Consider the following 14,893-nt stretch of genomic DNA (forward strand, 5'->3'; position numbering starts at 1 on the left):
CGTCGCCTCCATCTGCCTACACTTATTAACCCCTAATCGGCCGAGCGGACCGCACCGCTATTATTATAAAGTTATTAACCCCTAATCCGCCTCACTAACCCTATAATACATAGTATTAACCCCTAATCTGCCCTCCCTAATATCGCCGACACCTAACTTCAAACATTAACCCCTAATCTGCCGACTGGAGCTCACCGCTATTCTAATAAATGCATTAACCCCTAAAGCTAAATCTAACCCTAACACTAACACCCCCTAAATTAAATATAATTTTAATCTAACGAAATTAATTAACTCTTATTAAATAAATTATTCCTATTTAAAGCTAAATACTTACCTGTAAAATAAATCCTAATATAGCTACAATATAAATTATAATTATATTATAGCTATTTTAGGATTAATATTTATTTTACAGGTAACTTTGTATTTATTTTAACCAGGTACAATAGCTATTAAATAGTTAAGAACTATTTAATAGCTAAAATAGTTAAAATAATTACAAATTTACCTGTAAAATAAATCCTAACCTAAGTTACAATTAAACCTAACTCTACACTATCAATAAATTAATTAAATAAAATACCTACAATTACCTACAATTAAACCTAACACTACACTATCAATAAATTAATTAAATACAATACCTACAAATAACTACAATGAAATAAACTAACTAAAGTACAAAAAATAAAAAAGAACTAAGTTACAAAAAATAAAAAAATATTTACAAACATAAGAAAAATATTACAACAATTTTAAACTAATTACACCTACTCTAAGCCCCCTAATAAAATAACAAAGCCCCCCAAAATAAAAAAAATGCCCTACCCTATTCTAGATTACTAAAGTTCAAAGCTCTTTTACCTTACCAGCCCTGAACAGGGCCCTTTGCGGGGCATGCCCCAAGAAGTTCAGCTCTTTTGCCTGTAAAAAAAAACATACAATACCCTCCCCCCAACATTACAACCCACCACCCACATACCCCTAATCTAACCCAAACCCCCCTTAAATAAACCTAACACTAAGCCCCTGAAGATCTCCCTACCTTGAGTCGTCTTCACCCAGCCGAGCCAAATTCTTCATCCAAGCGGAGCAAGAAGAGGTCCTCCATCCGGTAGAAGTCTTCATCCAAGCGGGGCAGAAGAGGTCTTCCATCCGATTGAAGTCTTCATCCAAGCGGGATCTTCTATCGTCATCCATCCGGAGCGGAGCGGCAGGATTCTGAAGACCTCCGACGCGGAACATCCATCCTGGCCGACGACTGAACGACGAATGACGGTTCCTTTAAATGACGTCATCCAAGATGGCGTCCCTCGAATTCCGATTGGCTGATAGGATTCTATCAGCCAATCGGAATTTAGGTAGGAATATTCTGATTGGCTGATGGAATCAGCCAATCAGAATCAAGTTCAATCCGATTGGCTGATTGGATCAGCCAATCGGATTGAACTTGATTCTGATTGGCTGATTCCATCAGCCAATCAGAATATTCCTACCTTAATTCCGATTGGCTGATAGAATCCTATCAGCCAATCGGAATTCGAGGGACGCCATCTTGGATGACGTCATTTAAAGGAACCGTCATTCGTCGTTCAGTCGTCGGCCAGGATGGATGTTCCGCGTCGGAGGTCTTCAGGATCCTGGCGCTCTGCTCCGGATGGATGACGATAGAAGATCCCGCTTGGATGAAGACTTCAATCGGATGGAAGACCTCTTCTGCCCCGCTTGGATGAAGACTTCTACCGGATGGAGGACCTCTTCTTGCTCCGCTTGGATGAAGAATTTGGCTCGGCTGGGTGAAGACGACTCAAGGTAGGGAGATCTTCAGTGGCTTAGTGTTAGGTTTATTTAAGGGGGGTTTGGGTTAGATTAGGGGTATGTGGGTGGTGGGTTGTAATGTTGGGGGGGGGTATTGTATGTTTTTTTTTACAGGCAAAAGAGCTGAACTTCTTGGGGAATGCCCCGCAAAGGGCCCTGTTCAGGGCTGGTAAGGTAAAAGAGCTTTGAACTTTAGTAATCTAGAATAGGGTAAAGCATTTTTTTATTTTGGGGGGCTTTGTTATTTTATTAGGGGGCTTAGAGTAGGTGTAATTAGTTTAAAATTGTTGTAATATTTTTCTTATGTTTGTAAATATTTTTTTATTTTTTGTAACTTAGTTCTTTTTTATTTTTTGTACTTTAGTTAGTTTATTTCATTGTAGTTATTTGTAGGTATTGTATTTAATTAATTTATTGATAGTGTAGTGTTAGGTTTAATTGTAGGTAATTGTAGGTATTTTATTTAATTAATTTATTGATAGTGTAGAGTTAGGTTTAATTGTAACTTAGGTTAGGATTTATTTTACAGGTAATTTTGTAATTATTTTAACTATTTTAGCTATTAAATAGTTCTTAACTATTTAATAGCTATTGTACCTGGTTAAAATAAATACAAAGTTACCTGTAAAATAAATATTAATCCTAAAATAGCTATAATATAATTATAATTTATATTGTAGCTATATTAGGATTTATTTTACAGTTAAGTATTTATCTTTAAATAGGAATAATTTATTTAATAAGAGTTAATTAATTTCGTTAGATTAAAATTATATTTAATTTAGGGGGGTGTTAGTGTTAGGGTTAGACTTAGCTTTAGGGGTTAATACATTTATTAGAATAGCGGTGAGCTCCAGTCGGCAGATTAGGGGTTAATAATTGAAGTTAGGTGTCGGTGATGTTAGGGAGGGCAGATTAGGGGTTAATACTATTTATTATAGGGTTAGTGAGGCGGATTAGGGGTTAATAACTTTATTATGATAGCGGTGCAGTCCGGTCGGCAGATTAGGGGTTAATAAGTGTAGGCAGGTGGAGGCGACGTTGTGGGGGGCAGATTAGGGGTTAATAAATATAATATAGGGGTCGGCGGTGTTAGGGGCAGCAGATTAGGGGTACATAAGGATAATGTAAGTAGCGGCGGTTTTTACGGAGCGGCAGATTAGGGGTTAAAAATAATATGCAGGGGTCAGCGATAGTGGGGGCGGCAGATTAGGGGTTAATAAGTGTAAGGCTAGGGGTGTTTAGACTCGGGGTACATGTTAGGGTGTTAGGTGCAGACGTAGGAAGTGTTTCCCCATAGCAAACAATGGGGCTGCGTTAGGAGCTGAACGCGGCTTTTTTGCAGGTGTTAGGTTTTTTCAGCTCAAACAGCCCCATTGTTTCCTATGGGGGAATCGTGCACGAGCACGTTTTTGAGGCTGGCCGCGTCCGTAAGCAACTCTGGTATCGAGAGTTGAAGCTGCGTTAAATATGCTCTACGCTCCTTTTTTGGAGCCTAACGCAGCCTTTATGTGGACTCTCAATACCAGAGTTATTTTTATGATGCGGCCAGAAAAAAGCCGGCGTTAGCTACGCGGGTCCTTACCGACAAAACTCTAAATCTAGCCATTAATATTTTGTTGATGTGCTTTATTGAGAGAGAGATAATTTTGATATATCCAAAATGTTAAATTATGTGTAGTTTAAAAAATGTCATATTTTTATGATTTATTTTGTCCCATTGTTTCTGTAATTTAACTCTGAAAATGGTTTCTTTTATAAATTCTAGAGTTTTTATAAAGTTATGGGCAGCACCATGTTGGAATTTAAAGGGAAATGAAACCCAAAATTGTCTTTTGTGATTCAGACAGAGAAAACCATTTAAAAAAAACGTTTCCAATTTAATTCTATCATTAAATTTGCTTCATTCCTATGATATTCTGTGCAGTAGGCATCTGGAGCACTACATGGCAGGAAATAGTGCTGCCATCTAGTGCTCTTGCAAATGGATAACATTCTTGAAAAACCACTGCCATATAGTGTTCCAGAAATAAGTTAGATCCTAAGAATACGCCCCAGCTTTTCAACAAAAGATACAAAAGAATGAAGAAAATTGATAATAGAAGTAAATTAGAAAGTTGTTTAAAATTGCATGCTCTGTCTGAATCATAAAAGAAAAAATGTGGGTTTCATTTCCCTCACTCTCCTGCTGAGAATAATTAGGGACAGATATTAAACAGGCAATAAAAGAGACTGTTCAAACAAGGCTGCATGGAACATAAGATTATCTATCAGGATTTCCACACATCCTTTTTTTTGCACAGACTGTTTTATTGCCTGATTTATATCTGTGCCTATATGTTCTCTTCAGAAGAAGACAGAGAAATAAAAAGCTATGCCATGCATTGTGACACCTATTACTTTATAGAATCCAGAATATGTAAACCTTTATATTTATGTCTTTAATGTTTAAACATCTAAAATAATTGTTAAAAGAAAATACATCTACATACTATTCTAAGGTTAATCTTTGTTTTGAATACATCATTATGTCTAGCTTGTATTTAGTGTTTAATATCCCTTGCACAAATGTGTGCAAATGATAACATTCAGCAGCAATGGCATTTCAACTGGTAAAAACGATTTAGATAAACTATCAGAGTTATGTTCTATACTTGATTTTAATCATCAAGAGCAAAATCCTATGCAGAAGGAATGTTGTCTATGGATTAAACACACAGACTGCATATCACCTGCATCCACATTTCTGATAATTAGAATTCTTCTCACATGGATTATTCTATTAAAAAACAAGGTAACAGTGCTTGGATTATGGTTAGATTTTCCACTGAGTGAACAAAATGGCATCATTCCAATACCCCTGCTTTGTAAACATGCCTCATTGTGACAAGGTGGTACAGTATGTTTAATTTGTGAAGCTGGCTCTGCATTTAGTTTACCAAACCACTAGTGAGTAAAAATAAAAGAACAGGATTACCAGAAATTCTCATTGAGGAAATTGGGACTCCAATAATTGAATGGAATAATGATGATATGTTAACATTTTCATAAAGAGAGTTACCATAACATGTCCCCAGTAAAACAGTTTAACTGTGCAACAAGCCAAGGAAATAATTATGTGACCAGATCATAAGTCATACAGCTGTCAGTCATAAGCATGGACTCTTTACTTACCAAGTTTAGCAGATCTAGTAACATGTCAATATCTGCAGGCCAATAGTTATGTTTACTACTAATTAAAGGAAAACCAAATGTATTCTTTCACGGTTTACAAAGAGCATGCAATTTTAAACAGCTTTTTAATTTACTTCTATGATTTCATTTGCTTCATTCTCTTGATATCCTTTGTGGAAAAGCATATCTATATAGGCACATTAGCTGCTGATTGGTGGCCGCACATAGATGCCTCATGTGATTGGTTCACTCATGTGCATTGCTATTTCTTCAACAAAGGATATCTGAAGAATGAACCAAATTAAATAATAGAAGTAAATTGGAATGTTTAAAATTGTATTCTTTTTATGAATCATGAAAGAAAAACTTTTGGTTTTATGTCCCTTTAAGTATTACATATCTAAGATAAAGTACATGTCTGCTGTAGGAAGGTTCAGCCATGAGATCAAGATATTATTATGTCTGACAAGCAGTTCAATGCGATCTTAAAGAGTTACTATAGTCAAAATGTCTTTCTTAATAGAGGCCTATACAAATGAAGTGCAATAGTTACCGCAAGAAGCTCCCTTTACTTTTAATGATGAGTGCAAAGTGGAAACTTACACATCCAGGGTTATACCTTGTACTCAAGCGATAATCACATGCCGAAAATATTATTTTTCTAAATAAAAACACATTTTTTTTATGCCATTATTAGGTAAAGGCAAACCTTGTCTTGTATAGTGAGGTTTGGAACTTTACAATATTTTAAACCCTGTAACTTAGCAGTTTAATAATTTACCATATTACAATTGTTAAATGCTATTATAGAAGATAAAACCAGTTGTGGCCACTTCCCACACTGTTTAACTTGAGTTTAGATGAAAATCTTGTGAAATCGGAAAATGGTGTTTTCTCAATCATTGGAAAAAAAATTAAAAATACTTTTAAGATATTAAAAGTTTAAAAAATTAATTTGGCAAACATGCCCAGTATACCCATGATGCACATATAAAAATGGCTTGGAGTTAATCAATTCTTAGTTTTCAATGGGAGCTGATAATAGTTAAATACTTTCAATATTTAGTGAGCTCAAAGTGTCATAAAGTATTATGTAAATTGCCAAGAGATATAAACCTTGTAAAAAGGAAAAAATAACAACGTGTAAAGGCTGCCAGTAATTTATTATTGTGGCCATGAATAAACATTTTAAATTACAATTGTATACTGTTTCTTAGCCTTTTAGAGCCCCATTTATCTGTATAAATGAACATGTACCCGAGACAACCTGATGACCGCTGCTTCTTAAACAACTTCACCACCCATTATGGCGTATGTTCAACCCCCTGGACTTTTTCAACCGGGGAGATTGATGGCCCTTGCTCACTAGCCGTAGTGTGCAATGGTAAATGCAGGCAGCATATTACTGCCTGCTAGACTCGAAGCCGGACGGACAGGGGCGAAGATGTACACCCCTGTCTGTCTTACTTTCTGAAATGTGGCCCTTAATTTCTCAGTCAGCAACAGTGCACTCATTTTTATTGTGTACTATGTAAAATGTTTTTTTTTGTTCTGGAGACTGGAATAATAAAGTATGCATTATATATTTATTGCTAATTTTGATTTAAACCCAAACAGTTTTTGCAAATATATTTGTACATATTTATTTAATGGTCTTTCATGTGCATGCTAGAAAATATTTAGCTGTAATATTTCTTTTGAAGATTTTTCATTTGTACATACATTATTGTGAATGTTTTTTCTTATTTGTCCAGTTGGAAATAAAATAAGAAACATGGCAGATGGACTGGTGATACAGAATCCCACTAATATGGTACAATCTGCTAAATGGATGAATCATAGAAAAGAAACAAATAAATGCATCATTCTTATCATGAGTATGAGACTGTAAACATGTTCAAAGTGATTTTTTTACCCTCAAACATGAGCTAATAATTATTTCCCTTACCACTGCTATAGTATTGTGATTTTGGTAAAATTTTTTAGCTATATAGATGATGTGGAAATAAGGAATCTAAAGAAGTATAATATTTAAATGAATATAAAGCAAAAAGTAAATTTATGCTTACCTGATAAATTGATTTCTTCTATGATACGACGAGTCCATGGATTCATCCTTTACTTGTGAGATATTATCCTCCTGCTAACAGGAAGTGGCAAAGAGCACCACAGCAGAGCTGTCTATATAGCTCCTCCCTTGACTCCACCCCCCAGTCATTCGACCGAAGGTATAGGAAGAAAAAGGAGAAACTTAAAGGTGCAGAGGTGACTGAAGTTTTAAATAAAAAAAAATATAATCTGTCTTAAATTGACAGGGCGGGCCGTGGACTCGTTGTATCATAGAAGAAATCAATTTATCAGGTAAGCATACATTTACTTTTCTTCTATAAGATACGACGAGTCCACGGATTCATCCTTTACTTGTGGGATACAATACCAAAGCTACAGGACACGGATAAACAGGAGGGACAAGACAGATGCCTAAACAGAAGGCACCACTGCTTGAAGAACTTTTCTCCCAAAAATAGCCTCAGAAGAAGCAAAAGTATCACATTTGGAAAATTTGGAAAAGGTATGAAGTGAAGACTTACAAATCTGTTCAACAGAAGCATCGTTTTTAAAAGCCCATGTGGAAGCCACCGCTCTAGTAGAGTGAGCTGTAATTCTTTCAGGAGGCTGCTGTCCAGCAGTCTCGTATGCCAAACGGATGATGCTTTTCAGCCAAAAAGAGAGGTAGCCATAGTTTTTTTACCTCTACGCTTTCTAGAATAGACAACAGAGAAGATGTTTGACGGAAATCTTTGGTCGCTTGCAAGTAAAACTTCAAAGCACGAACCACGTCCAAGTTGTGCAACAGACGCTCCTTCGTAGAGGAAGGATTAGGACACAGGGAAGGAACAACAATTTCCTGATTAATATTCTTATTAGTAACAACCTTAGGAAGGAATCCCGGTTTGGTACGCAAAACCACCTTATCAGAATGGAAAACAAGATAAGGCGAGTCGCATTGCAATGCAGATAGTTCAGAAACTCTTCGAGCCGAAGAGATAGCAACTAAAAACATAACTTTCCAAGCTAGAAGCTTAATATCTATGGAATGCATAGGTTTAAACGGAACCCCTTCAAGAACTTTAAGAACTAAATTCAAACTCCATGGCGGAGCAACAGATTTAAACACAGGCTTAATTCTAACCAAAGCCTGACAAAATGACTGAACGTCTGGAACATCTGACAGACGCTTGTACAGTAAAATTGACAAAGCAGATATCTGTCCCTTTAAGGAACTAGCTGATAACCCTTTCTCCAATCCTTCTTGGAGAAAGGACAAAATCCTAGGAATCCTGATCTTACTCCATGAGTAGCCTTTGGATTCACACCAATAAAGATATTTACGCCATATCTTATGGTAAATTTTCCTAGTGACAGGCTTTCGAGCCTGAATCAAGGTATCTATGACCGACTCAGAGAATCCTAGCTTAGATAAAATCAAGCGTTCAATCTCCAGGCAGTCAGCCGCAGAGAAACTAGATTTGGATGCTGGAACGGACCTTGAATGAGAAGGTCCTGTCTCAGTGGCAGTGTCCACGGTGGTAGAGATGACATTTCCACCAGGTCTGCATACCAAGTCCTGCGTGGCCACACAGGTGCTATCGAAATCACTGAAGCCCTCTCCTGTTTGATTCTCACAATCAGACGAGGAAGGAGAGGAAATGGTGGAAACACATAAGCCAGGTTGAACTACCAAGGTACTGCTAGAGCATCTATCAGTACTGCTTGGGGATCCCTTGATCTGGACCCATAACAGGGAAGTTTGGCATTCTGATGAGATGTCATCAGATCCAATTCTGGTGTGCCCCATTGATGAATCAATTGTGCAAACACCTTCGGGTGAAGCTCCCACTTCCCCGGATGAAAAGTCTGACGACTTAGAAAATCTGCTTCCCAGTTCTCCACTCCTGGGATATAGATTGCTGATAGATGGCAAGAGTGAGTCTCTGCCCATCAAAGTTTTTTGGAAACCTCTATCATCGCTAGAGAACTCTTTGTTCCCCCCTGATGATTGATATATGCTACAGTCGTGATATTGTCCAACTGGAATCTTATGAATCTGGCCGAAGCCAGCTGAGGCCACGCCTGAAGCGCATTGAATATCGCTCTCAGTTCTAGATTATTTATTGGAAGGAGAGCCTCCTCCTGAGTCCACACACCCTGTGCTTTCAGTGAATTCCAGACTGCACCCCAGCCCGATAGGTTGGCGTCCGTCGTCACTATGACCCATGCTGGCCTGCGGAAACACATTCCCTGGGACAGATGATCCTGTGACAACCACCAAAGAAGAGAGTCTCTGGTCTCTTGATCCAGATTTATCTGAGGAGATAAATTTGCATAATCCCCATTCCACTGTCTGAGCATGCATAGTTGCAGTGGTCTGAGATGCAAGCTAGCAAACGGAACTATGTCCATTGCCGCTACCATTAGTCCAATTATCTCCATACACTGAGCCACTGACGGCCAAGGAATGGAATGAAGTGCTCGGCAGGTGGTTAAGATCTTTGATTTTCTGACCTTTGATGTTCATGTTTACCGAATCTATCAGAGTTCCCAGGAATGGAACTCCTGTGAGATGGATAAGTGAACTCTTCTTTACATTCACCTTCCACCCGTGAGATCTTAGAAAAGCCAACACGATGTCCATGTGAGATTTGGCTAGTTGGTAAGTTGAAGCCTGAATTAAGATATCGTCCAGATAAGGCCCCACTGCTATGCCCCGCGGCCTTAGAACCGCCAAAAGAGACCCTAGCACTTTTGTGAAAATTCTGGGAGCTGTGGCCAACCCAAAGGGAAGAGCCACAAACTGGTAATGCTTGTCCAGGAAGGCGAACCTGAGGAACTGGTGATGATCTTTGTGGATAGGAATGTGAAGATACGCATCCTTCAAATCCACGGTGGTCATATATTGACCCTCCTGGATCATTGGTAAAATAGTCCGAATGGTCTCCATCTTGAAGGATGGGACTCTGAGAAATTTGTTTAGGATCTTGAGATCTAAAATCGTTCTGAAGGTTCCCTCTTTTTTGGGAATCACAAACAGATTGGAGTAAAACCCTTGCCCCTGTTCTGTTTTTGGAACTGGGCAGATTACACCCATAGTATATAGGTCTTCTACACAGCGTAAGAACGCCTCTTTTGTTGTCTGGTTAGAGACAACCGTGAAAGATGAAATCTCCCCCTTGGAGGAGAATCTTTAAAGTCTAGAAGATACCCCTGGGTCACAATTTCTAAAGCCCAGGAGTCCTGAACATCTATTGCCCAAGCCTGAGCAAAGAGAGAAAGTCTGCCCCCTACTAGATCCGGTCCCGGAACGGGGGCTGCCCCTTCATGCTGTCTTGGTGGCAGCAGCGGCCTTCTTGGCCTGTTTACCCTTATTCCAGGTCTTGTTAGGTCTCCAGACTGACTTGGATTGAGCAAAATTCCCCTCCTGCTTTGCGGCAGGGGAGGAGGTAGGGGGACCACCTTTGAAATTTCGAAAGGAACGAAAATTATTTTGTTTGGTCCTCATCTTATTTGTCTTATCCTGAGGAAGGGCATAACCTTTTCCTCCAGTGATGTCGGAAATTATCTCTTTCAGTTCAGGCCCGAATAGGGTCTTACCATTGAAAGGCATAGCTAAAAGTTTAGATTTTGATGACACATCAGCAGACCAGGACTTAAGCCATAATGCTCTACGCGCTAAAATGGAAAAACCTGAATTCTTTGCCGCTAATTTAGCCAGTTGAAAAGCGGCATCTGTAATGAAAGAATTAGCTAGCTTGAAAGCCCTAATTCTATCCAGAATATCATCTAATGGGGTCTCAACCTTAAGAGCCTCCTCTAGAGCCTCGAACCAAAAAGTAGCTGCAGTAGTTAAAGGAACAATGCACGCTATAGGTTGCAGAAGAAAACCCTGATGAATAAATATTTTATTTAGAAAACCCTCTAATTTTTTATCCATAGGATCTTTGAAAGCACAACTGTCCTCAATAGGTATAGTGGTACACTTAGCCAGGGTAGAAATAGCTCCCTCCACCTTAGGGACCGTCTGCCATGAATCCCGAATAGTGTCAGATATGGGAAACATTTTATTAAAAGTAGGAGGGGGAGAGAACGGAATACCTGGTCTATCCCACTCCTTAGTAACAATGTCCGAAATCCTCTTAGGGACCGGAAAAACATTAGTGTAAGACTGTAAGTAGGAACCTCTAGATATCTATCCATTTTACACAATTTCTCTGGTGGAATTAGAATTGGGTCACAATCGTCCAGAGTCGCTAAAACCTCCCTGAGCAACAAGCAGAGGTTTCTAGCTTAAACTTAAAAGCCGTCATATCTGAGCCAGTTTGAGGGAACATCTTTCCTGAATCAGAAAGCTCTCCCTCAGACAGCAATTCCCTCACCCCCAACTCAGAACATTGTGAGGGTACATCGGAGATGGCTAATAAAGCGTCAGAGGGCTCAGCATTTACTCTCACACCGGACCTACTGCGCTTCCCCTGCAACCCAGGCAGTTTAGATAAAACCTCTGTGAGGGTAGTAGACATAGCTGTGGCCATATCTTGCAGGGTGAAAGAATTAGACGCACTAGTACTTGGCGTCGCTTGTGCGGGCGTTAAAGGTTTTGACACTTGGGGATAATTAGATGGCATAACCTGATTCTCTTCTGACTGAGAATCATCCTGCAACATACTTTTATCAGCTAAAATATGTTCTTTGCAATTTAAGGCCCTTTCAGTGCATGAGGGACACATTTTAAGTGGGGGTTCCACAATGGCTTCTAAACACATGGAACATTGGCTTTCATCAATGTCAGACATGTCAAACAGGCTAGTAATGACCACAAACAGGCTTGAAAACACTTTATTTAGTGAAAAAATAACAATCTGAAAAAAACGGTACTGCGCCTTTAAGAGATAAAAAGCATACAATTTTTCCAAAACTGCTTTAAAACAATAAAATCGTTCCAATTTTATGATAGAAGCATCCTAACTATGCAGCTAAGTTTGCCCCACAAGGAAAGGAACACTTAACCCTTACCAGAAAAAACGGATAATTAGAAAACGTTTATATCAATAAAAAACACCCCCTGCTGTGGCGCCTACCTGCCCTCAGGGGTCTGTAAAACCAGGTTAAACCTTCAATTTGGTCCAATACAGCTCACAAAGGCCCACCGGAGTTGGAGCTTTCTGCTTGCCTGATAGAAACAACTGCGTAACTGAGGCGCGAAAATAGGCCCCGCCCATCTCACTCAATGTCTCTCAGACCAAATGAACCGCACCAGACCGGTCTAAAAACTAGCCATGTGGGTTCATAAACCCAAAAAGAAAGCCATGTGTACCCTCTCAATAAGCATGAAAAACGTCTCACATAAAAACGTTATCAGCACTCCCAGTTATGTAAACGTTTGCCCACAAACATTCAAACCTCAGTGTCAACCATTTTTTCTTAGCCCATATATGCAAGCTCAGTAATACCCCTCTATATATTTTAGGATTACTGCTTACCCTTTCCCTCATGGGGATACTGTCAGCCAATTCTGAAATACCACAGTCTCTCCAGAATGACTGAACATACCTCACTGCTTATAGCATGAAAAACGTTCCTCACACTGAAGTTTCTTAAATACTCCTCAGCCATTCTGTGGGAACTGCTCTGGATCTTAGTGACAACTGCTAAGATCATCAGTCTCCAGGCAGAAGTCTTCATCCATCTGCTGCCTGAGGGAAAATAGTACACACCGGTACCATTTAAAATAAAAAACTCTTGCTTGAAGAAAAAAAAAACTAGCATTTTATCACCTCTTTCACTTTACCCTTCCTAGTACTTAGAGTAGGCAAAGAGAATGACTGGGGGGTGGAGTCAAGTGAGGAGCTATATAGACCGCTCTGCTGTGGTGCTCTTTGCCACTTCCTGTTAGCAGGAGGATAATATCCCACAAGTAAAGGGTGAATCCGTGGACTCATCGTATCTTATAGAAGAAACAAATGTTTTCCCTTTTTTTCCCCTTCCAAATCAGCCATTTTTGAGGTATTTTTAGGCACAGTGTGAGGATTTAGTATTCTTATTTCAGTTTAACACAGTTAAAGGGATAGAAAGGTAAAAAATGAAATGTTTATAGTTGCTTTTCAATTTGAAACGGTAGCTTTTAGCAATATACTTACATTAGCAAAAATACTTGTAGTGAAAATTATTACTGGTTTTCTGAGGCATATGCACATATCCTGTTAGGGCCTGTGCACCGGTATTCAAACACCAGACCTTCTCAGAAGGTCAGCAGTAGCTTGTATGACACAAATTTAAGCAATACACACTACTTTCAGCTCTCTGAGCAAGCGTGGTGTTTAAATACTGGTGCACAGGTCTTTCACAGGATATGTACATATGCCTCAGAAAAACAGTAATAACTTTTACTAGACTTATTTTTGCTAATGGAAGTATATTGCAAAATGCTTCTATTTCATATTGAAATGCTCCCGTATACATTTCAATTTTGACCTTTCTATCCCTTTAATGTAAATTCACATTTGGGAAGCAGTAGGGTTGTACTTCATGATATAAAGGAGGCAACTATTTCCACTTTAATTTTGTATCCTTTATGACATTATCAAAATAATTTTTATAATCATATCTATATCTATTTATGGACCACATTACAAGTGGAGCACTACTAATAGTGCAGGGTGCGAAATAAATATCGCTGAACCGTGCTAAAATTTGCACACAAATTGATATTACAAGTGCCTGGTAAAACAGATTTACCAGAGAAGGTTTAGCGCGGCCAACATCCCTTTGGTGTGCCCTATACTTTTAATAGATATTGCAACCAAGCAAACTATCGCTCAACAGCTCTAAAATGAAATTGCTCCACTTGTAATGTAGCCCTATCTATTTGTCTTTCTGTATCTACTTAAGTAGTTTATTTGCACATTTTAATAAATTCTGATGAGAAAAAATATTTATAAAGTGGCATGTGGGAAAAGTGAAACACTGTCAACATTAATTCTGTCAAGAAACAATGAATTGATTTACAAGGTAACAAACTGAATATCACAAGTTGCAAGCATTCTACATATAACATTTCTAAAACCCAGGTATACTACATACAACCAAAATGTAAAACTTTACCTGGATCAAACTGTATAAGTCTAGAAGAACTTAATGAGAAGTCCTTGCCATTCATAGCATTTACTTCATTTACCTTAAAGATGAAGGAGAAAAAAAAAATATTACACATTATGGTGAACATACTCATTTTTAACTATTAAGGGCTCCATGTACTAAGCCGTCAATTCATCCGTCATTTTAGACGCGGCTAAACTCGCCGTTAATCGCCGCGGGCGAAATGGTGTCCGCTGTTGCTATGTACTAATAATCCCACAATAAATAGCAGTGGCGGAATATTGATAAATTTGACGCCTCGCTCGCCGCGACTAAGCTGATGTACTTAACTTTCAGTTGAATTGTCTGGCCAATTGTTAACACGTAACATGTAAGGTGTCATGAACGTCATAGCAGTCGCGGGAATAGAATTTTGCTCCTATAAATGTACAACTTTTCTAAACAACTTTATTATTGTTCCAAAATTTTTGGAGAGTAATTACAGAGCGCTCTTTTTTGTGATCTTTATTTACAAATTCGATATGGCTTCATCTGGATCTGAAACCGCTTCAAAATCCAAGAATCCTCACTTTTCTCATCAGCAAAACGTCGTTTTGATTGACATGATTATTGACTCTTATGATTATTTGTTTGGATGTCGTGTCAAACAGACAAATTTTTCTAGGAGGAAGCAGATCTGGCAAAGGATCAGCGACGCTGTTAGTGCCCAGGGTCCAGGAAAAAAGGATGTCGATCAGCTGAAGAA

General features: G+C 38.6%; 1 protein-coding gene across 1 annotated transcript in view; it reads right to left on the reverse strand.

Annotated features, from left to right (window-relative positions):
- Nucleotides 1–14,893, reverse strand: part of FREM1 (FRAS1 related extracellular matrix 1) — a 379,269-nt gene that overhangs the window by 79,471 nt on the left and 284,905 nt on the right. Inside the window, 1 exon segment of the mRNA XM_053702577.1 lies at nt 14,155–14,227. Coding sequence (XP_053558552.1) covers nt 14,155–14,227 — 73 coding nt within the window.

This window comes from Bombina bombina, chromosome 2 (assembly GCF_027579735.1).
Source record: "Bombina bombina isolate aBomBom1 chromosome 2, aBomBom1.pri, whole genome shotgun sequence".
Classification (NCBI taxonomy): Eukaryota; Metazoa; Chordata; class Amphibia; order Anura; family Bombinatoridae; genus Bombina; species Bombina bombina.